Source organism: Prionailurus viverrinus, chromosome E3 (genome assembly GCF_022837055.1).
Source record: "Prionailurus viverrinus isolate Anna chromosome E3, UM_Priviv_1.0, whole genome shotgun sequence".
NCBI classification, from domain to species: domain Eukaryota; kingdom Metazoa; phylum Chordata; class Mammalia; order Carnivora; family Felidae; genus Prionailurus; species Prionailurus viverrinus.
The window spans coordinates 26,023,920-26,047,136 of record NC_062576.1 but is presented as its reverse complement, the minus strand read 5'-3'; the positions used below and the strand labels follow the sequence as shown (position 1 = coordinate 26,047,136).

The 23,217-nt window shown below is 44.7% G+C and overlaps 1 protein-coding gene across 1 annotated transcript; it reads right to left on the bottom strand.

The window, feature by feature from the left end:
• Nucleotides 1-4,537: 4,537 nt before the first annotated feature.
• GP2 (glycoprotein 2) lies at nucleotides 4,538-18,492 on the bottom strand. Its single transcript, XM_047839368.1, has 10 exons — nucleotides 18,396-18,492; nucleotides 15,677-16,063; nucleotides 14,667-14,777; nucleotides 13,047-13,258; nucleotides 12,404-12,552; nucleotides 10,969-11,214; nucleotides 9,931-10,093; nucleotides 8,996-9,080; nucleotides 7,702-7,746; nucleotides 4,538-5,034 (listed from the first exon to the last, which is right to left on the bottom strand). Exons 1-10 carry the CDS (start codon nucleotides 18,475-18,477, stop codon nucleotides 4,976-4,978), a joined length of 1,539 nt encoding a protein of 512 aa, XP_047695324.1. The 5' UTR covers nucleotides 18,478-18,492; the 3' UTR covers nucleotides 4,538-4,975.
• Nucleotides 18,493-23,217: the final 4,725 nt, after the last annotated feature.

Below are 23,217 nucleotides of genomic sequence, written 5' to 3'. Positions count from 1 at the left end.
GGATGTTACTATCTTAATTTACAGATGGCCCAAGAGAAGTTAAGTGGCATTCTTAAACTCTCACATCAGCAGAAGTCAGACTGAAACAGGAATTTCTTACTTCCTGGTTCAGTGCACTCTGGGTACCAGTTTTCTTGTGGACATTAAAGGGGGTAGGATTAGATCATCTGTAAATCTCCTCTGGGTCTCCTAGTTTCTGTGACTCTTATGAGTTCCTGTTGCATGTGGAAGGAGCTTGAGGATGTCTCAGGAAAAGTGGTTTTTATATCATTTAGCCTTGCCACAGTTAATTAGTGGCTGCCACCACACACGCAGGCTTACACACATGCACACATACATGCACACACACATGTAAATACACATGCATAGATCTTGCTATGATTCTGAGGTAGGTTTTCAGTCATCATTGTAGAACATCACTGGTCATGCAGGGAGGCTGTGTGGCATAAAGAAGAGCATATATTTTAAATTTAAGCAAATCTGAGTTCCAGTCTTGGAGTCTGTCACCTCACTGTGCAGTCTGAGCGAGTTATCTAGTGTTCCTTAATCACACCTTCTTTATCTATAAAATGTGAAATTTGAAGTGCTGACTGACCTATATGCACTGAATAGATGATAGACATTTGCTATTGATATGATATTGAGGAGTGTCTTAAACCCCTATGCCTCAGTTTTTTCTTTTGTGAAGTGGGAACAACATCACCTTTCTCAAAGGATTATTGTGAGGATTAAGTTGGATAAAAAAATGTAAAATGTTTGGTGCACTGGTTTATACATATTAAGTGTTCATAAAGTATTTTTCTATGTGCCAAGGAAGGAAATGGGTTCCTTCCACTTGCTCCGAGGAGTCCTGTTTCTGGCAAACACAAAGATTCTAAGAAATGGTCTCCTTTTGGTCACATCTAGGCAGTAAGAGGACAAATGAAGAGAGGTAAGAAGCAGCTTGATAAATTACAATGGGAAAAATAGCAGGTGATGACGATAATCATGATAGTGCTGATGTTATCATCTGTGTGATGCTTCATGTGTTGCAAAGTGACTTCACATCCTTTATCTCCTTTATTTCTCTAGCAACCAGCTACTCCCATGGTGAAGTGTGAGGAGTGGGAGTGCTTGCATGGGTATTTTGGGACCCAGAGCCTAAGGGTTCTGCCCTTTAAAACTGTAGCTCTTCTCAATGAATTTGGAGCTAGGTTTCAGCATTGCAATAAAATATGTACAACCAGACCCGTCCTTTCCTTGTGAACACAAATCACAATACAAAGCATTTTATGGAACGAAACTTAATTCCTCTCTCAGACAGGGAACTCTGTGGACAGATCCTTCCCTCTTCTCTCAGGCCGAGTGGAGTTCTTGTCCCTTCTCCACATCTTGCAGCAGTGTCTATCTTGGTCTCACACTACTGAGCGTTGGCTGCCTCGAATTTGTATGCCCTGGTTTCCCAAGCAGACCTGAAGCTTCTGGAGAGCAGGGCTGCCCTTACCTCTTTGAATCCTCCACCTGCTGCTTCTAGGTGCTCCCCTAGGACAGAGATGCCACCTTCCCTGAATGTGAGTCAGGTCCTTTCTCACTGTTTCTGTCATCCTTCTAGTCCAGATCTTCCAGATGCTGGATCCAGAGCCTATTTTCACTGTGCCCCCTGGTTTGGACTTCTTGTCCTGGTGCTCAGCTGGGTAGGACTAGGGGATAGAGGAGAGGAAAACTAAATGGGAGAGGAGACATGGATGGAGTCTTGGCCTTGGGGAGTGGGATTCAAGTCCTATATTTTATAGGAACATACGTATTTGTTTATGTATCTGTGAGTAAGTGTGTGTGTGTGTGTGTGTGTGTGTGTGTGTGTGTGTTTGTGTGTGTGTGTAGCATAGGATATGAGTGTCCCTGTGTTTTATTCTATACTAAAGTGTATGTGTCAGCATCTAAATGGCCATGCATAGGTTAGTGTGCATGTTAGCACCTGTGCATCTGTGAATGTCAAAGCCTGTGTATGTGTGAGAGCCTCTGTTAACAAATTATATGTCCACACATGTCACTACACATGTATGTGTTCCCATGTGCCTTTATACAAGTGGGTGCATGTATGTATGGTGGTACATGTATGAAAATGAGTGCCTCTGTGTGTGTAGGGGGGCTTTGTGTATAAATGGAGGCAGAATACAGTGTCTGTTAAAAGTATATCCTCCAAATTTTGGCTACCTAGGCCTAAGCCCTGAATTCAGCATTGAAAAGCTATAGGTCCTTGAGTGAATAATTGCCTTCTTTAAGTCTTGCCTAACTCATCTCTAAACTAGGGATAATAGTACCTACCTTCAATATCTAATGTGAGGGTGGAATGATGAAATGTCCATAATGCACTTAGAATAATGCCTGGTGCATAGGATGTGCTAAAAATATTGACTGTTACTAAGTTATTCATGACAATAAATATGTAAGTGACTGGGCTTGAGGGCCCAGGTGAGGATCTATGTGTGGAAATGTGTCTTTGGGCACCTGAGGTTGATATGGGTATCTGTTAGAATGTGTATGTTGGTATGGGTATATAAGCCCTGTACCTGAGGGTCAGCGGGTATGCATGCTTGAGTGTGACCTGTCTGTGAGTGCCTCTTTGTGTGCTTGTGTTCCACCAAATTGTGAACCTCTAAGGTCAGGGACTGTGTTTCATTCATTATTTTACCTAGGCTCTTGGATCTGGGACATAGCAGTTGCTCAGCAGATTAGTGTTGATCAGATGAATAAAGTAGGCTGGACATTCAGAGATTGTTACTCATTTAGTATACCCATTTGCGGAAAACAAAAAGCTGTTACTAGCTAGATAGATGACAGATATATAGGTAGATATATCTGTAGAGTAGTGTATGTGTCAGCATCTAGACACATAGGTAGAGTAGGAGAGTGTGTGATAGCTAGCTAGCCAGCCAGCTAGATTCATAGACAAATAGACAAATAGCCAGGGTTGACTTTTGTTAAGTAGAATCCCACGTACTTTACACTGGAAGAGTTATTAGAGGTGATGTGTCCCAGGAAGTTACAGAACTTTGTCTTTGGTAACCCTGTGGGTTATGATGGTGTTTCTTTGATGGCCCAGAATCAAAGAGGAAGAGGGAATCACAGACAGGAGAGTTAAGCCCCTTACCTAACATCAACAAGAGTCTATTAGCATTTAATGTCTGCCTATTGGATGCTTATGTAGATTTGTATTTAAAGAAAAAGTTCCACTCTAAATGTTAGAGAGTCTTGTTCTAGCCCAGCCCTTTTATTCTACAGAAGGAAGATGAGCCTCAGAGAAAGGAAAAGGTTAGGACCTCCTGACCTCTCTTTCAGGTGCATTCTCAGTGCACCCCCTCCCTTGAAATGTAGTACCTATGAATTCTCTGAATTACCGGGAAACAGAAGCAATTCCTCCCAAGAAATTCCCCTTTAAAGAAGCCACTATTATAGTAGTAACATCCTTTTGAGATGTCAATCCAGGAAACACTGCCCTGTGTTTGAGACCTGCCCCTTCTTGTCAGCCCCCTTGGCTATGTTTGCATTAGATAAGACCACTCACCTGGCCTCAGATGTTTGGACCAAGGGAAGCATTCTGACTGAAACAGGGAAATCACATTACCCCCGGTACAATTTGGATGTAGGGTACCAAGTGCTAGTTGGTCTCTGTGGTCCCTGAATTAGTAAGTGAGGTGAAGCTGCAATGTCCATATTTAATTCAGACATGGTAAATGAACAGGAAAAGCTAGTTTCAGGACAGGGGGGAATAAAGGAGACACCCAAAGATGTAAAGGCTGTGTGGTTTCAGGAAGAATGGCAGATGGAAAGACAAACTTTGGTTTCTGGTGGTTTTTCTCATATATCCAGGTTGTATCTTCTGTTCTTGGACTTTTTGCTCTTGTATCCTCATAATTGATTCTCCTTTTGCCTGATTTGATTGGATTGGGTTTCTATTTCTTGAAAACACACTACCTCTGAACTTGAGAGCACTTTGGAAAGTCTTCTCCTGGCAGATAAACAGGCTCCACTCCACCCCACCCTGCCGGTGGCTTGGCCCTGATCTGATCATTTTTCCCTGAGGCCAACTTGGAGGGGCCCTGTGTGTAGCTGCAGGAAAGGGAAGCCTTCTCTGTTTGTGGTATCTTTGTGGAGTGTTTTGTGAGAGCCCATTAGAGGTCTCAAGAAAGGGACTTCACTCATCCCCCAGGTACTGCTGCTATATCTCCATGGCAGGGTCGACACCGTGGGGACTGCTGGGACTTCATAAGCACACCACTATTCAGAGCTAGAGTTGTACTCTGGAGTGACAGCATCTCTGCATCTAAACCAAGAAATCCCTCCAGCATTTGGGTCCCAGGGTAGGTTTTTGTTTAGCCCTAGGCACGTCAAAGCATGTCTACAGCATGGTGGGGGACAGAGGAGCAATGGGACCCAGTCTTCTCTGGAGTAGAGTCTCCAAAAGTGGGCCCTTTACAATTATTCCCATGGCGACTTTTGAGATCATGATGGAAATATATCAGAGGACACGGGTGAAAGCAAGGATCAGTCTGTTCAATTCATCAGCAGTAAGAACAAGGGGTACTTGGGAAGGAACTGTGGGGAAGTGCCTTCTTTACAAACCCATCCCCCTCCTCTTCCCCCCAGTGACACAGCCCATCTTCCCTGGAGTTATAGACATGCTACATTTCTAGTAAAGGCTGGAGCCACAGAGGCATGTAGCAAGTCTGGCTTTGAGATCCTGCTAATAAATGAGGAAGTCAGGCCAGGCCAGGCCAACAGCCCCCACTGTGAGAAAAAGAGGAGTATAAAGGCACAGAGAGTGTTGAACAAGGAAAAACTCTTCTGTCTCCCAAAATCTAGCCTGTCCTGGAGTGTGTGAACACCAAGACTGTCTATGTGATTCAGAGAAAGAACCAGCGTAGCCAAAAGGTAACCGGAAGCCATCGCCAGAGGGAGGAACACGAGCTTTAAGGCCACATGCCCAGCTGAGGTCTCAGAACAGCCCAGCCAGAAGGACAGGCAGGAGAAGCATGGGCCAGGCCACCAGGAACCCTGAAATGGAAGAGAGATGCCTGTCAAGTGTTGGCTTTGGAGCTCAACAGCCAAAGCAAACTTTCCTCTCTATCCTCTGCCTTACAAGGACAAGACAAAGTATATTAATATCTGTTCTAGGTTATAGCCCCTGGAAAATGGCAAAGGGGTCATATGGTAGAGGCAAAGCTATCAAATCATCACTTTTTCATATTCCTTTGGGCACATTGGAAGGCATTTTACTTCCATCCTCCTTTTCAGGAAGGTGGGACCATGTGATTGAATCTGGCCAGTGGAATATGGGTAAAAATCATATATGCTGTTTCTAGGCGTGGTCCTTAAAACCTCCTACATGATTTTATATGTTCTCTCATCCCCATCCAGGCACCAGAAGCCAAGACTCCAGCAGAGGACTTGCTGGGGATAGTCGAGTTGCCAGAAGTTACCAGAAGGTAAGAGCCTGAGTTCCTAATGATTGCAAAGCACAGAACTGTATCCCCCTAGTGATCTAGTGGGAAATAAACTATTGTGTAAAGGCACAATAAGTTGAGGATTGTCACAGCAGCTAACATTACTTACTCTAATACTAAAGAAGTAGAAAGACAACAGAGGTTACAAAGCCTCTGAGGCCTGACTATTTAGCTTAGAATCCTAGCTCTACAACTAATTGTGCAGGCCCAGTTCCTGAGTCTCTCCATGCCTGAGTTCATCTGTATGCACAACAGAAATATCACTAGCAGCTATTACCTCATGGGATTTTTTAAGGTTAAAGTGAGTAAATTCATATCAAGCATTTAGAACAGTGCCTGATACATGGTAAATGCCGTATAAGTACTGGTTTTGAAAATTAGACCCTAAGATGTGGGAAGGTTGGGGTCATATCTCCTCTGAAAGTTACCATACACTCAGTGTTAATGAAAGGCATGGATCCTAGATGATAGTTGCCTTATACTGGGGGGCCTGGGAGAGGCATGTGTACCCCTTCCCACCACAAGATTATAACCTCTCCCCATCCCACAAATTTCAAAGTAACTTGCTAATGTCCTAGAAGGGAGGGTGGTGAAGAATATCACAATTTTCAGAAATATTAGTGTATGACAACCAGTTTGCAATTATGAAACAGGCTGAAGTTCAATTAATTCTAAAACATCAGAAATGTTTGTGGGAGATAGCAAACAATGAATGCCATAAGTGCCCTCTTGTGGCAGTCTCATACTGCATAAGATTGATCCCTTCCTCTTCCAGAAGGCTCCAGAACCCATTGCCCACCCTAGAAATTAGTCAGTCTGGCAGACTCTACTGGGAAGCCAGGTTGCTCCAGGCACTGTGCTTACCTGAAGTACTGGAAGAAATGAATGAGACTTGAGGTCTGCTCTCAAGCTGCCTTTAGCCTGAGCTCCAACCCCTGTCTCTGATGAGCACTACTTTTCTGAATGTTGTCTGAATATTAGCATTAAGCAAACTGTCTTGAGCTTATCTGGAAACTTTTAGACTGTTACCTAGCTGGGTAATTAAGGGTCGAAAGAACTTTTTCATGTCTGGGTTCACCAATATAGGTCATTTGTGTGTTGGGGAAGGGCGGGGCAGTAAAATCTTAATAGCATTGCTTTCCCTTTGGCCCAAAATACATTTCTTGGATTGGTCTCCCTGTTGAACTGCAGTTCATCCACAAAAACCCCATTCAGATGTTGCCACCTGCTGAAATTCTTGCCTGACCTTATCTAATGCAGTTAATTTACTCTTCTTTGTTCTCCTTCTGCACTACTTGTTTGTGATTTATTTGCTTATTGACTGTTTCATTTTTGCAGTTGTTGTTCATTCTGCCTATAGGGCTGTTCCTTTATTATTTATAAACCTGGCTTCTTTTTTTATTTGGTTCAAATATCACCTTCTGTGGACATTTTTTTGTCCATTTACCTATTCTGGTATTTATTTTTCCTTCCTGCCTTATTAATAGAACCATTAAACATTGGTTAGGGACACGGCTACCCAGCATGAAGATTACATTTCCCAGCTTCCTTTGCAACCAGGTGTGACTAAGCAGTGGCCAGTGAAATATAAGTGGAAGTATAAGGTGCCAGCTTCCAGGAATGTTCCTTAACACTCAGTGATTTCTTCTATATTCCCCCCATCCTGCTGACTAGATGATGATTGGAGCTCTGGTTGCCATCTTGGACCATGAGGATGAAGAATGTGGAGGGGTGAGCTGAAAAGAACTTGGATTCTTCATGACCTTGTGGTGCCACTCTGCTAGTCCTGGATTGCTTGCATCTAGACTTCATTTACATGTGAGTAAAATAAACAACTATCTTATTTAAGACACTGTTACCCATGCTGGTAACTTTCTATCACATCACCCTCTTTTCTTAATTATCTCGCTAACTTTTTATTGCCTTTTCCCACACTGTAATATAAGCTCCATGAGGGCAGGCACCTGGCCTGTCCTGTTCATTATTATATCTTCAGCATGTAAAACAACACCTGGCACATGGTAGGCAGGTACCAGGTATTGTGATACATACTTGCTGTTAAACTACTGGCCCCTGTGCTACACTGCGAGCCAGACGTGGGACTGATTCATTTCCATGTCCACAGTTGTCAGCACAGGCTAACTCAATGTGCACCGAATTGAAGAGGGGAGAGAGAGGGTTGGGAGGGAGGGCAGGGAGATAGGAGAAAACGATGTACCTGCAGTGCTGGGGGTTCCATTCGTGACACCAAGAGATGGAGCACCTGGGGACAAGAGCAGAGGTGAAGGTTTCCTCAGTCATGTGCCAGGGACTGTAGCACTGTGGCTGTAGCTGCTCCAAGTTCTTCTGGACCTGGTCACCACAGCCATCGGCAGCCCACATTGTTGAGACATCTGTTGTTTAGCAGTTCCCTTTCTAAGCACATTTCATGCATTTGAAACTTAATTCTTCCAGCAGAGGGATTGTATCCCCATTCAACAGATGAGAAGACTGAGGCTCAGTTGCCCAAGGCCAAGTTGACCTTGTTGTAGGTAGCAAAGCTGGGATTTGAACTCTAGTCTATCTGATTCCAAAATGAAAGCTCCTAACCTTCCAACTACGCTGTGGTACCACATGAAGCTTTTCAAGTTGAGGCCTCAGTAAAGAGGCAGGACAGTTCAAGGCAGAGCCTTCTTTACAAGATAGCCTCAGTTTATTCACCTGGAGAATGGAAGTGGTAATAGTGGTTACCTCCTTAAGTTGCTGTGAGCATTCCATGTGACAATGCATATAAATGTTTTGCCTGGTGCCTGCCACGTGTGTTATTATTATTACTGTTGTTGTTGTTATTAACATTACTGTGTCCTAATTTTTTTAGGACAAAAAAAAAACCTGCTTTCACTCTTCTAGGTTTTTTGACTCCTCCTTTCCAGGGGTAATAAAAACCATAACAGTACTGCTAACCCATGGGTAGGATGGGTGAAAATTTGTGGAGCATTTGAAAAGCTTCCCCTACATCATGCCCCAGAATATTATAACTGGAATTTTAAAAACATAGTCATTCACCAGAAAACATAGTTGGGTTAGGACTTAGACTTCACCCAAAAGGGGCTGAGGTAAGAGGACCTGGCAGGAGGAAAAAGGGAAAGGACACAGCCTTGGAATCAGTCTGAGCTGGGTACAGTTCTAACTCCCGCTGCTCATGAGCTGAATGATTTGGGGTGAGCCACTTAATCTCTCTGAGCTCTGATTTCTCGCCTATAAAATGGACGCAGTCAGGAGGATGAAGTTAGAATATGGATACTGAGAGCTTAGCCTGGTCTCTAGCACACAGGAGGCCCAGCACAAGTGGCAAGTGCTATTATTATTACCAATGACCTTATGTAAAGATAGATTCACTGGTGGGGGGGGGGGGGGTGCTGCAGTGAAGAGGCTAAAAAGGCTCTAGGTTGTTATGATGGTGACGCCAGTTATCTGTGGTTAACTGTCAGCACTTGACCAGCTGGCCTTCCCGCCAGAAGTTGGCCACTTACCTTTCCGAGTGATGGGTCCCAAATCTAGAACCTGGGCTGGGTTAATAGCCACTACTTTGCTACGGAGGTGACTTCTTGAGCAAGACTGTGGGATGGAGAAATCTCATTATACCAACATTTAAAGGCACAGTTGCTATCCAGGCTGCCCCTGCAATGGGCATATCTGGCCCAAGGATGGGACCCCACCCACCCTATGGCCCTAACTCTGAGGCTGTGTTTTTCTCAGTCTAGAGAATCCTCACTGTGATGTCACACAAACCCAAGTTTGAATCTCATCTCTACTCCCTTTAGTTTTCTAATTTGGGACTAATGACTTCACCTCCCTACTACTATTAAATATACCTTCCTGGTTGTGAAGATTAAGATGAGTGTGTCTACAACACAGAGACACATAGAAAGCACTCACCAAATGCCAACTACTAGCAGGCACTGCCAAATCGGGGTTAAAAGCATGGACAATGGAGGTACGTCCCAGCTCTGATGCTTCATAGCTGTGTTGCCCTTGGGCAAAAGACCTGAAGCTCAGGTTCCTCACTGTACAATGAGGTCAATAAAGAATCTATGTGAAGGGCTATTATGAGAATTAAACTAAACAAGGCATATGAAAGTTTTAGTGTAATTCCTGACAAGGAGTAAGCACTAAAAAAGTCAATTATGAAATCATTCAAAATATGTCTTGTGCCAAGGAAACCTCATCAACAGGCTCCTTCATCTGTTCTGCTTTCCAGGGACACAATAATTGCCTACACATGGGCTTTTTGGAGGCTGAATGTCCATCCATTCATCCTTCTTTCTTTCTTCTCTTCCTTCTCTCTTCCCCTCCCTCCCTTCCTTCTTTCCATCCATTCATAAATCCAGTAAATCCATACAGAGAGCCTACTAGGTATTAGGCCCCCTGTCAAGCTCTGAATAGTTCACTCTAAAGTGATACTCACCGGCTGGCACTGTTCATTAAGGGAATCGCAGAGATGAATCTCACAATGCAGAAAAACTAGGTCATAATTTCCAGCAAACATGAACATCTGAACTGAGAACCGACTTTCTGAGGACACCCCATTCTCCTCCACATGGATGGTGGAATCACGTTGATTTGGACAGCTGGAGGGTGACAGGGTGAGGGTCTACATTCTAGAGCAATTCAGGGGACCTGAGGCCCTTGGCTGTATCTGTAATCTGTATCCAGTATAAAAACATCATCAAAGAGAATTAAAGAGTTCCCTGTTTCCCCCCGTCAATCCTGACATAGACTTTTATTCCTCTGGGTTTCCTCCAAGATGTTTATCCATCAGTGTGTGTGGTTTCAGTTCTGCAGGGTACAGTCTCTGAAGTGAGATAGACTGCTTTCAATTCCAGCTAGACCCACTTTCTAACTAAGTGATCATGAGCAAATGACTTAACCTGTCTGGGCCTCACTTTTCCTATCTGTAGAGCAGAGACAATAATCCATACCCCCTGGGGTTGATGTGAGCATTTAGTGACACAGTCCATGTACACTGCTTAGCACATAGCTAAACTCAATAAGTATTAGCTAGTATGGTTTGAATCATGATATAGGGTATGCATTTTCCCTTTGCTTTTTCCAGGTAACAATTTCTATGATACTTTGTCCCATAACACTTGTCATTGGTGTTTTCATGTTGATTAGTCAGTGTTAATACCTATATAATAGTCCATCATTACTTAATAAGTCCCTATTTTTGAATTATGAACCTATATCCAAAGTTATAAAGGATACTGAACTGAAAAATAATTGGCATTTCTTAACCTTGTCCTATTTTGTATTAATGCTTTAGGCTAAAATTTCAGGAGTGATATTGATATTCCTGGGTCAAAGGGGATGGTCATGATCTGTAACACCAAATTATCTTCCAAAAGACGTAAGCCAATTAACACAACTGTCAGGTAGGGTCAAAGTGATCACTTTCCCCCCAAATCTTATTCAGGCCAAAAGATAACCCAGAGTTGCTCATCACCTGTTTCTGATAATGAAATATTTTACAGGGTCATTCTTGTCTTTGGTGGGTGTGGCATAGCAGTTCCTCAACAACAGGTTAAACCGGGAGGTGTCCCCTCTCTCCAAGATGGCACCCACATAGAGCATAGATTCAACAGCCAGCACAACTGCAGCCCCTTCGTAAGGAGATGTGTAGTTCGGGTCTTGGAACAGGGCCATCCTGACAGTGAACTCTCCTGCCCCGTCCACACTGACGTTCAGAGAACTGAGAAAAGGAAAGCCATGAGAGTTTCCATCAGTGAGAACAAGATAAATCTAGCCCTGCACTTGCTTGAGGCTATGAAGGCAAAGGCACATCTCTGATCCCTAAAGGAACTATTCAATCACCCACTTAAGTTGAGCATTGAGTATCCCCTAGGCACTAAATTTGGCAAGTACATGAGTGTGTCTCCAGGATCTCCACCATTTCTCCCCACCTCACAGATCATTCATATTTCCTTCACTCAGAGAGTAACTGCAAGTTTACACCTCTGTCTTCCCCACTGTACAATGGGACAAGACCTGTGGATTCACCATTTTTAGCAGCAGATTTCCTGTCTCTACCCCACAGTCACCAGTGAAACATCCATTTTAAAATAGAAACGACTTTAATTTTAATTTCTTATGAAACTTGGGGCCCCAACACAATACAGTCTGAAAACCATTGAACTAAAAAATCTCTAGTCCTAATCCTGCTCCTCTGTGAGCCCAGGAGGCAATTAGGGGATAGGAAGGGCACCCTGGAGTTCTGACACCCTCAGAAAGTCCCCCATCGAGTCTAGAAATGCTGAGGAATCCATTCTGCAGGGCACCATTCCGGGCATAGTGAGACAGCAGTGACACAACAGATGAAAGCCTCTTCCCAAATGGACCCCCACCCAAATTGCTATTTGGTTCTCTTTCTAGTGAATTTGATGTGCTTATCCAATCAAAGCTGATCCTGGCTTAGATTCCACATCTGCAGGGAAGCCTTCCTGCTCCCACCATCCCCAACCCACCAAAGCTAGGTCAGGGGCCCTTGCTCCCTGAGCCCTCAGTGCCCTTTGCTTCTCCCACATTGCATTCATGTCACTTGTGAGTAATGATTGATATAATTAGTTGCTTAATTCCTTTCTTCCCCAAGATTAATGAAACCATGGTGTTCTTTTTGTTCCTTAGCATACTTAATTAACATTATTTCATGTTGCTACATTATTTAATGATAATAATCTTTAACAGGCACAAAATATTCTACTTCTGCCTTGTGCGTGCTGAACATTAATCTATGATCAGCAAATATCTGCAGAATGAATGATGGTAAGAGTGAGAGCTCCTGAAGGAGGTAGGCGGCATCCTAAGGACATCATAAACTGTGCTTGAAGTGAATATGATCAATGTCAGGGTTATGGGTCAAAGAGTGAGGGTCAGTGCCTTACCTTACAATGGGATGCAGGGCAGTTTGGAGGCTGACTTTCATGTCCAGTGGGTAGGCACACTGGAAATTGATGTTGAGGATGGTGTCTCTGATGATGAAAGCATTGACCAAGGAGAAGGTGTTTTTGTAGATGGCATGGGTTCCATTTCTCTTTGACATAAAAACAAGACCACATATATGCTTATGTGTATGTAGATGTATCTGGAACTCATGCCTGCCTGACTGCAAGGTTGATGCTCTCAATCACACTGCCACCCTACCTTCTGATTGCAAGGAAGCACAGGGGCCTCTTGCCCCAGTGGCTATGACACTTTATGGGAAAGGGTGTGAGGATCCCAGATCAAGAACTGGAATAGTAGTTTTTGGCCCATGGGGAGAATCAGCAACCACCATGCTTGCTCCCATGTTGACCCCTCCCACATCACCCCTGATTAGAGTAATCATAATTGTAGCTTACATTTATTGAGCTCAATCAGCAAACATGTTCTAAACTATTCATGTGAACGAACACGTTCACGAATGTGTAATCTCGCCTTCGACCAGAGGCCCAGAGAGGCTAAGTGACTTGACCAAGGTCTTACAACTACTGAGCTGGGCTTCACAGCCCAGCTCCCACCCTCTGGCGTGGTATAAACACCACTCACCTCCAGGATGTTTCCGCAGGCCCTAGCCTGGGTAGGGCTGGTCACAGACATCCAGTTTCTGTCCTGTCTTTGCATGGTACTGCTGCAGTTCCTGTCACGCAGGTAGGCAATGACCTTGTCCCCAAAACCTAGGCCTCCCAGCAGACACTTGTCCAGTGACACCTTGATCTCCTTGGCCCCACAGTCCAGCTTAGGCTGCAAACCGTGAACATCTGGAAAGTTGAGAAGAGGATTGGTGGAGTGGACAGGGCTCTGGAAGCAATGGGCAGAGCCCACATTCTCTGCCCTTTGGAAAAGCCCCCATATCCACCAGGGAGTAGAGGGTAGACTAGTAGGTACTTGGGACCAAGGTGGGATTCACACCCAGGCTTGTGGCAGATGAGGTTGGCAAGGCCCCTGGCCCAAGATTTCTAAGCATCCTATGTGCAGGAGAGCTTTCATATCTCAGGGATCAGGAATCGGGGTTTCTGGGGATTGGGGTCTTTGGGGAAGCAGGACTATCCTGCCTTTCAGACTAGAATCAAAACTAGACACACACTACTCTGATTGCCTGGCTTTGTGAAGCCAGTACATCTGACAGGTTCACAGCCACTGTATTTCGTTCATTTGTTCATTCACTCATTCATTCCATTCATTCATTCATTCATTCAACATTTATTCAACAAATACTGCTTGAGCATTTACTGTCTGCACCATTATAGGTACTGGGGACACAGTGTTTGTCAAAACTGACAAAATCCCCACGCTTATATAGAGAGCTAACATTCTCATAGGGGAGATGGATAGTAAATTAAGAGAAATACCATTTCTATTATATTTATGAATGCATTGATTCAAATACATTTACTAACCACTTTCTCCATGTGGGTGGCACATTCAACACAAAAATAAACATGGACACAGCTCGAGAGGATTCCTTTGTCTTACCTAAGAACCAACATGTCAATAGCTTATTATAATGCAATATGGGGAAAGTACTAACTGAAGTGTGTGCTAGGTGCAGACACTAGGGCCCATCCAGGGTTTAGGGCTTGTTTATGGCATTTTTTCTCATGGGTCATCTGCCTCTGCTTGCTTACCTCCTGGGACAAGAACCTCATCACCTGACAAGCCTGCCCATTTGGACTGCTCTGATTTAATGTTCACAATTGCCCTGTATGGTGGCTATTTTTACTATTCTCTTATTCCTCTTTTACAGATGATGACATTAAGGCTCAGAAAGTATAGATGCCTTGTCCCAGGCTCCAGAGAGCTACTAAGTCACAAATCCAGGACTAGCAAAAGAGTCTGCCCTTGTTTCTCACATGCAGATATTTGAATACAGGTTCCACACTATCAGGGTGCTTGTCCGTAGTACCTCTCACCCTTGTGGGTCAAGCTGGCCCATGCCAGAGCTGCTTTCTGAGACCATGGTCCAAAGACTGACCTGGCAATTTGTTGCGTCCCTGCTCTCCCATCCTTGCAAATGGCTTTGAGAACTTTCATTCCCTGATCTCAGTTCCATCCCCACTGACTCTGGTCTATACCTTGTCCTGACCCTCTGAGGCTCCCTCCCTGCTGCCTCACTCAGCCTCCACCGGTGGCACTGTTCCCACATCCCAGCCCCACCAAGCCACTTACCAGAGCTGTTGAGGTCCTGTCTGCACAAACAGTCCCATGTGCCGTTGAGAAAGCGGCACTCCTCCTCCGGGCGGCAGGCCTTCTCACACTTGGCCTTTGCAGTGGAGGGGTCTAGGGGGTGAGGCACAGAGGAAGAGGATCAGAATGCAGAGCAGGGCTATCTGAGGCTATCAAGGCCAACTTTGTCATTCTACCAGGGCACAGAAGTCACACCCAAGGATGTGCAATATATAGTGGAAGGGTCAAGCCTCAAACTTGGATTTTCTGACCCCCAATCCAGTGAAATGAGAACCCAGAGGCTGCCGTCCTAATGCTTACTGCGTGGCAGACACTGTTCAAGTATTTTCCACACATGAGCTCATTCAATTCTCATGGTAACTGTTTGACTAAGTAGCATAGTGGTTAGGCATATAGATCGCAGAACGAGAGTGTTTGGATTCAAATTTCAGCTCTATCATGTTTCTGCTCTGTGACATTGGGAAAGCTGCTTAACGCCCCAGACCTCTCATCAGGTATACCGCTGATATAGTTATACAGTTATATGTATATAGTTATACAGTTACACAGTATCTCTATCTCGTGAGACTGGTGTGAGGATTAAATGAGTTAATAGTCTAAAGGGCTTTGGATAGGAGCAGAAACACTATGCACTGGCTGTTACTTTTGCCATTATCCATTTTTTCAGATCAGAAAACACAAGTTCAGAAAGATAAATTTAACTGCCCAAATGGAATCTAAATCTGAGTGAGCCTGAGTTCTTCATATTATGCTACACATATGGTATATCAGGGGTATTTCACCCTCCAATCTGAATTTCTGGCCGTACTTGAAATGTTGGAAGGCTGGCAACCTTGGGTGACATCCCCCACTGGGCGGTAACTGGCAGGAGTTGAATCCAGGCTGCTCTGCTTAGTCTCCTGGCCTGCTCCACTCACTCTGCTGAGGCTTGGCAAGTCACCCGGTAGCTGGTGGCCCCGCCCCACAGCTGCCCCCATCTCTCTGCCGCTCACCTGTGCAGTATCTCAGACTACACTTGGGGGTGCCCTCCAGCTGGTATACATAGAACTCGCCCGGGCAGGCCTTCACCAGCACCTGGGTCTTCCAGAGACAGCAGTTGCCGCTCCAGTGGGCACAAGCAGTGCGGGTGACAATGCCCTCTCCAAGCGTGGGGTGGGTCCCATTCAGCCACATAGGAGCATCTGTCTGGCAGCGGTACATTGGGACACAGGTCTCTGGCATCCTTACTCCTCCATCTCCCACAAAGCGGTACCATCCATGCTTGTCCCTGTCACACACCCGGCCTTCTCTCATGTTCTCTGTGCTTCGGGAGGGTTCGTCCAGGCGGGTGTAATTCTGGCAGGGGTCATAGGAACTACTGTTGGTGAAGTATCTGTCACCTGGAAAGCAACAGTGTGCTTGGGTTTACTGAGCATCCTCAGAGCCCACAGGATTTTTATCCCCCTCACCTCCCCCCAACACACTCTGTTTTCAATATGCTTAAGGACCCTAATGAGGACATGAGGCACACAACCCATTCATTAAACATTAGCCTTCATCACCTTGGAGTCAGAATAATAATGGGGACTTTGTGTGGTATTTTATAGGCATTAAGAACACTAAGGTCTCCACCCTGCACAATTCCAAGGGGCATCCTTCACATTGAGTGTGGTGCCCTCCCCCAGGCTCTAGAGTTGTGCAGTGCTCCCCTGTGCAACCATATACTATGGTCCTGTCTATGTATTATAAATGCAATACAGGCTGATTGGAAAAAACTTCAAATGTCATTGAATAAAGTAGTAATGAAAGTTGTCACAAGTCCATTCCATCCCCAGAAATATCCATAAATTTATTGTATAGTCTTCAGACTCTTTCTATGCATATGTTTAAACTATAGGGTTTTTTTAAATGGGTTTAATGCTGTACAGCTTTAAAAAAAATTTTTTTTAATGTTTATTTATTTTTGAGAGAGAGAGAGACAGAGTGTGAGCAGGGGAGGGGCACAGAGAGAGGGAGACACAGAATCTGAAGCAGGCTCCAGGCTCTGAGCTGTCAGCACCCAGCCCAATGCGAGGCTCGAACCCACAAACTGAGATCATGACCTGAGCTGAAGTTGGATACCTAACCCACTGAGCCACGCAGGCACCCCTTTTTTTTACACTTACATTTTTATTTAATATATCATAGACATTTTCCCATTATCAGTAGATACAGATCTAACACAAGGTTTTTCAACCTTGGCACTACTGATATTTGAGGATGGATAATTCTGTGTTGGGGCAGGCGGGGGTGGGGGCATCCTGTGCATTATAGGATGTTCAGCAGCTTCCCTGGGCTCTTCTCACTAGCTTTCAGTAGCTCCTTCCTCCTGGAAGTTGTCTCTAGATATTGCTTAAATCACCCCCAATGGAGAACCACTGTTCTAACATGACCCTTTCTGATTTTGCTGATCTGTTTTTAGCAGATTCAGGAACTATGATGTGTGAAGAGGCTGAGAAGTGAAGGGGTGGGCTGGTCATTCTGAGTTTAAATAAGCTCCACACCTGCTGGCTGGATGACCTTGACAGGTGGTTCAACTCCCCTGAGACGAATCTGCAAAACAACACCTGTTGCTAGTGGTTCCCAAACTCCCTCCATTCTCATGCCTTGAGTCATGGTGTTTGCCACATCTGTGTCCCCCTATGCAATTATCTACTTAATATGTTTCTTTCAATGCTTCTCTTTATAAAGTTGTTTCATCCTAAGGAATAATATCTGTGATACCATAGGTATGTTGTACTAGTTACAGATTTTTAATACACATGAAAAAATATACATAGCCATCAAAAGAATTTTTAAGAGTTTTCCATGCACTGCTGTAGTCTTCCTGGAATGTGTCCCCTGTTTTGAGGAAATAAAACCCTAAAGCATTGCTAGAGGATTAAATGAGGTAATAAGTGTAAAATGCCAAACACAGCACCTGAGTCCTAAGAGGAGTTGAGGCTGGTTCTCTCCTCCAGTTCTGATTTACTGAACAGTGTGAGAGCCTGAATTATGGACTAAGAACACACGCAGGGTTGCATTCTTGTAATACACGGTATAGGGAGTTTTTAGAAAAAAAGATTTTCAAGCCTTGCTTATGTATGTGCTTGTTTTAAGGAAATAAGTCGCTGCACTTGCTGTTCTTGGATTATTTCCCTCCCACACGATGTGTTTTCCCAAGGGACACCATGAGCTGAGTCCCTCCTCTCCCCTCCCCACAGCCCCCTCCACAGTTGATACAGGCAGAGATTTCACCCTGGTGTTGAGCCTGAGGACATTTCCTACAACCATCTAAGGTGCCCAATCCACAGATCTTTGAATGGACCCCAAGAAATCACTACCTGCAATCCTTTCTTTCTACAGATGAGCAAACATACAGAGGAAGGAGAAGGTACTTGCCAAAGCAAGGGCACAGAGTGACTGGGCGATTCATGTCCCCATGAATCTGCTATCTGAGCTCCACATATCTGGGCATAGGAAGTTATATTAACTGGCTCCATGGTCCTCACAGTGGGGATTTCTGATTTGAGTCTTTGAGAGATTATGGCTGCATTCTGGTTTCTCTCATCTTGTTCCCCTTGACTTCTAGCTGCTGAGTCTGCTTTAGACATGTCCCTGTTCTCCTCACTGACCCTGAACTGCCTTCTCTACACTCCTCCTCTCCTCAGGTTTGGTGGGCCATCTGAGATGCCAGATGAACAGAGCACATACCTTGCTGTTCTGTAGATGCCAGAGTCAGAATGCAGGAGGCCAAGGCCAGCCACAAGACATAAGAGCCCACCATCATTTCCATAAGCTGAGATGTGTAGGTTACTCAGCAGCATGCAGACTCTCCATGCAGCTAGGGGGAGGGAAAGACCCAGATACAATCAGGGTGACAGAAGTCATTCCTCTGGGTATAAGGGTTAGAAAGAAATTCACATCAGTTCAGCACCATGGCTTGTACTCAGCCCCTTGCATACCTTAGCTCATTTAAGGCTCTGAACCACCATCCAGGGAAGGTACTATTATTGTTCCCTTTTATGGATGAAGAGGGAGATGGGACTCAGAACATATTTATCACAGAAATATTTACTGAGCTCCTCCTGCATGCAGGCACTGTGCTGGAAATTAAATAGCTTGTTTAAGACCACAGGCCCACGTTCTCAGAAACGGACCTATGACTTCCTTCATGAAGGACTGTGTTGTTTTAAAGCAGGCGTGACTTGCAGAAAGGAGGTGGGGGTAATGAGAGTAGGTGGCTTGCCAAAAGGATGAGGTTGGCATCAAGAGAACCAAAGGCAAGCTTAGAGGTGGCCAGTGCTGTAGGACGTCCTAGAATGCCCCAGGTTGGTTCTTGCTCAGGTACAGGTAGAGACTCTGGAAGACTGGATGGAGGAGAAAGTTACAGTGCTGTGAGTATCTACAGACAAAAGTAGCAGCTGCTTTCTTAGTTCTGTGTATCACGTGCCGTGCTAAGAGACTCCTGAAGCACCCTATATACGTGTAGGTTTCTGTGAGTGTGGGACCATGTCAGACTGAGCCCCACATAGCTTGCTCCTAGCACAGTGTCTGACACACAAGGGGGCTCACTAAAGGTCTGAGCAGTAAATGAAAAAGTAAATGGGGGGTAGGGAGGGCAGAAACAAAGAGCTATGAAGAGCCTGCCAACATTCAAATTAGCAACATTCCCTTTTCTGGAAAACTTTGCTCGGATGGACAAATTTCTGATGACTTCTTAAAGCCTCTGGAAGACTCAGGTTGAAGCTAGAGATCTGTTTCTGGAAGGGATATCATGAATATGTTAGAGAGCATGCAGGTTTGGCAGTTCTTAGGGATGAGATACCAAGTAGGAGCCTATGTTCCTGGAGGATGGGCAGGGTGAGGAGGCAGGAGGCATCTGTAGACCTGGAGTAGCCAGCAGGTAGCTGGAATTGTGGTTGAGTTGGACACAGAGTGATATCTGGAATACTTGATAGGTCCAGGATCCAAAGTCCTTGCTGTTTCTGAAAGTTGCTAGAAATAAACAACCCTAGCACATCCAGTGGGTCAGAGATGATAGGGGAGCGCCTACCAAATCAGGAGAAAGCCTGCTGGGTCTTGAAGTAGGACTTACCTTGGGGTAAGAACACAGGGTGGCCCTCGTCTGTCCAGCTCTGGGAAAGCCTACTGTGGACCATCCTTTTATTGTATTTCCCCACCCACGTGGCTATCTGTGATTGGTGCTGAGGTAGGACTGGAGTTAATCTCTCAGGTATACATTGATCTTGTTGGGTGTATGTAGGTAAGATAAGTGATTTACCACAGAAAATAGTGGAAGAAGCATATGTGCTCCCCAACCCCCCAAATAAACCAATGAAGCTGGTGCCATATTTATTACCAGAAACCAAACACTAATCAAAAGGGAGCTTAATACCCAAAGGGAAGTGAGAGTAACCAAACAGCACTTGTTTGCACAATGGATTTCCAATTGTACCTTGTGTTCTTAGCTAATCACCTTAGAACACTTCTGCTTCTGTCTGGATGCCATTCCACTCAGGGCCAGTTAGAGCAAGGGACTAAATAAGGAAGTGGGGAATCGGTGTTTCCTATTTTTGGCCCATAGACTTTATACACTTTTAGATACTCAGTGTTGAAGAGTCTGGGAAGGGCCAATTTGGGGATGGTGAATTACGGAATATCAAAGGACAGACAAGGCCCCAAGGCAAAATAAGTGTCAGAATCACCTCTTCTCCAATCCCTTCTGATATGTGGGCTACGCTAGAGATTGGAAGGTATGGAAGGGAGAAGAAGCCATAGATCTTGGACTTTGAAGCATTAGGCTTGGACCCGGCTTTTGTGGCATGGTATTGTGGCATTAATAAGGGAGTCAAGGGGTGCCTGGGTGACTCAGTCAGTTAAGCGTCTGACTTCAGCTCATGTCATGATCTCACAGTCTGTGAGTTTGAGCCCTGCTTCAGCCCTGATGTCTGGAGCCTGCTTCAGATTCTGTGTCTCCCTCTCTCTCTGCCCCTCCCCTGCTCATGCTTTGTCTCTCTCTGTCTCAAAAATAAATAAAAACATTAAAAAAAATTTTTTAAATAAGGGAGTCAAAGCTTTTGCAGAACAAATGGTCACTGCCTCTTCTGTGTTTCTCTGGGACTCTTTAAGGAGCCAAGGCTACTGGGGGCAGGGAGTACAGACGTCCTGGCATTGGTAGCATCTTCCAGTAAAACCCCAACCTGGGCAAAGAAAGGTGCTATAAGCCACCTTCTCTACTCCTCTTGCATTTGGAGAAAAATCCCCTAAATATGGAACTTACAACCACCACAAATGCAGAGTTCCAAAATTCATCTGGGCCCACAAAACAGTCATTTACTCCATCCCTCTTCTGACCCCTCCATTCCAATCATAACTGTCTCTCTACCCAGCTCCTGCCAGACCTCTCTCCTTGGGCTGAGGTGCTTGAGGCACTTTCACCTCAGCAGGCTCAAATCTCAACTCATCCATCACTCAGATCTCTCCATTTTCATTGCATTGCCTGTCTTATTTTTTTTAAGTTTGTGTGTTTGTTTAATTTATTTATTTTGAGAGAGAGAGAGAGAGAGAGAGAGAGAGAGAGAGAGAGAGAGAAAGCAGGGGGTGGGCAGAGAAAGAGGGAGAGAGAGTATCCCAAGCAGACTCTATGCTGTCAGCACAGAGCCGGATGCAGGGCTTGAACCCATGAACTTTGAGATCGTGACCTGAGCTGAAACCAAGAATCTGACACTTAACCACCTGGGCCACCCAGGTGCCCCCATTGTATGTCTTAATCAGTGACACTACTATGCATCTGGTCACCCAAGCTGGAGACCTGCCTGGCTCCTTCCTTTCTCCCTCAGGCTCACATTTCTGGTAATTACCTAACTTGTCATTTACTTTTCAAATATTTCTTGAATCGGTGTTTCCTTCTTCAGCCCCATTTCACCAACCCTGCTTCAGGCCAACATCATCTGATAAGGATGATTTTAATAGCTGCCTAGTGGGTCTCCCTGCTTTCTTTCTTGCCTCCTTTGATTCTGTTACCTTCCCTGCGGCCAAATGCCATAGTATCACATCTTGGCATTTTCCCCCACTCCTATAACTTCCTGCTTCCTGGGATCTGACAGCTGGCCACAGCTCCTACCTTGTCTACAGCTTCCTCTCCACACATTCTATGCTTCAGCCAATCTGTGGCTCTCTGAGCTCTTATCTACCTCCAGCCCTTTGCATATGCTATTCCCTCTGCCTAGATCATACTGTTTCCATACTGTTCCTACTATATATTTAAGTCCACCTTCACCAGGAAGACTCCTGAACACCACAGGCTTGCCAGTGTTTCTCTTCTCTGCCCCTGTGCCTGTCTGGGATGATTCCAGTTCCATTCAATTATCTGCTAACTTATTTGTCTCCCTTGAAGGCTTTAAGATCTTTGTGGACAGGGATCCTGTCTTTGCAGTTGTAACCAGCGCCTTGTAAGTACTTGTTGGGTAAACAAATGGAAAAAAAAATCACAACATGCATGCTTCAGAGCCTCTCCTGAAAATCATGCCTCAAAATTTATGGCTGTTCAACTCTTAGTGAAACCTTGTTGAGAAGACACAAAATCGAGCCCTTGCACTTGCCTGTAATGTTCTTCCTCACATATCCCCCTAGTTCATTCTCTTGTCTCAGCTTCTGCTTATCAGAGAGACTTTCCCTGACCATCCTATATAAAATAACACCCCCATAGCTCTATTCTCTTTTCCTTGTTTTTTACACCAAAGTGCATGTCACTGGCATTTCACGTAGTTATTGTTTAATTGTATCCCCCTTTTAAACTTAAGCTCTTTACCAGCAAGGACTCTGTTTTGATTACTTGCTATTAAAGTGGTGCCTATAAAAGTGCCTAGCATTTAATTTATGCTTAAAGTATCTATTGAATGTTGCAGTTGAATACCTAACTGATTTAAAAAAAAAAACCATAAAGTAGGGGCACCCGGGTGACTTAGTTGATTAGGCATCTGACTCTTGATATTGGCTCAGGTAATGGTCTTGTGGTCCTGGGATTGAGCCCTGCATCGGGCTCCACACTATGTGGAACCTGCTTGGGATTCTCTTTCTGCCCCTCCCCTGCTCATGCTATGCTCTCTTGTTCTTTGTCTCTCAAAATAAATAAACAGAAGTCTGCTCCTTCATTGTTAAAAAAAAAAAGCAAACAACAGCAAAGTAAAGAAAAAGAAAAGAAAGGAAAAGAAAAAAGGAGCAGAGGGACGAAAGGATTAATTCTGATGTGTTTTCTTTTCCCTGGCTCTTGCCTTTGGCATTTTTATTTTTCTTGGTGTTTGGTTGTACCTGAGTCAAAGTAAATCTGCACACGATCCAACCAGGCTCCACTAAGCATGAATTGACCATAGACAGGGCCAGGCTCAGCACTGAAGTCCTCCTACATAAAGCCCTTCTGCAAAGGCAGCAGGCCTGGGGATTCAGTGCATGTCTGTGTGCCCGCATGTGAGATCTTTTAGCTCAGGATACACTGTCCCCATAGCCCTGTTTGCTGATACACACGTGTGGTTTT

Bases quoted from the DNA above. Each gene is read 5' to 3' on its own strand.
- GP2 (XM_047839368.1), bottom strand. From the start codon at position 18,477: ATGGAAATGATGGTGGGCTCTTATGTCTTGTGGCTGGCCTTGGCCTCC. The intron at 14,778-15,676 runs GTGAGCGGCAGA...CTCACCCCCTAG, and splicing joins TAGTCTGAGATACTGCACAG to ACCCCTCCACTGCAAAGGCC. The intron at 9,081-9,930 runs GTGAGTATCACT...TCCATCCCACAG, and splicing joins TTAATGAACAGTGCCAGCCG to TCTTGCTCAAGAAGTCACCT.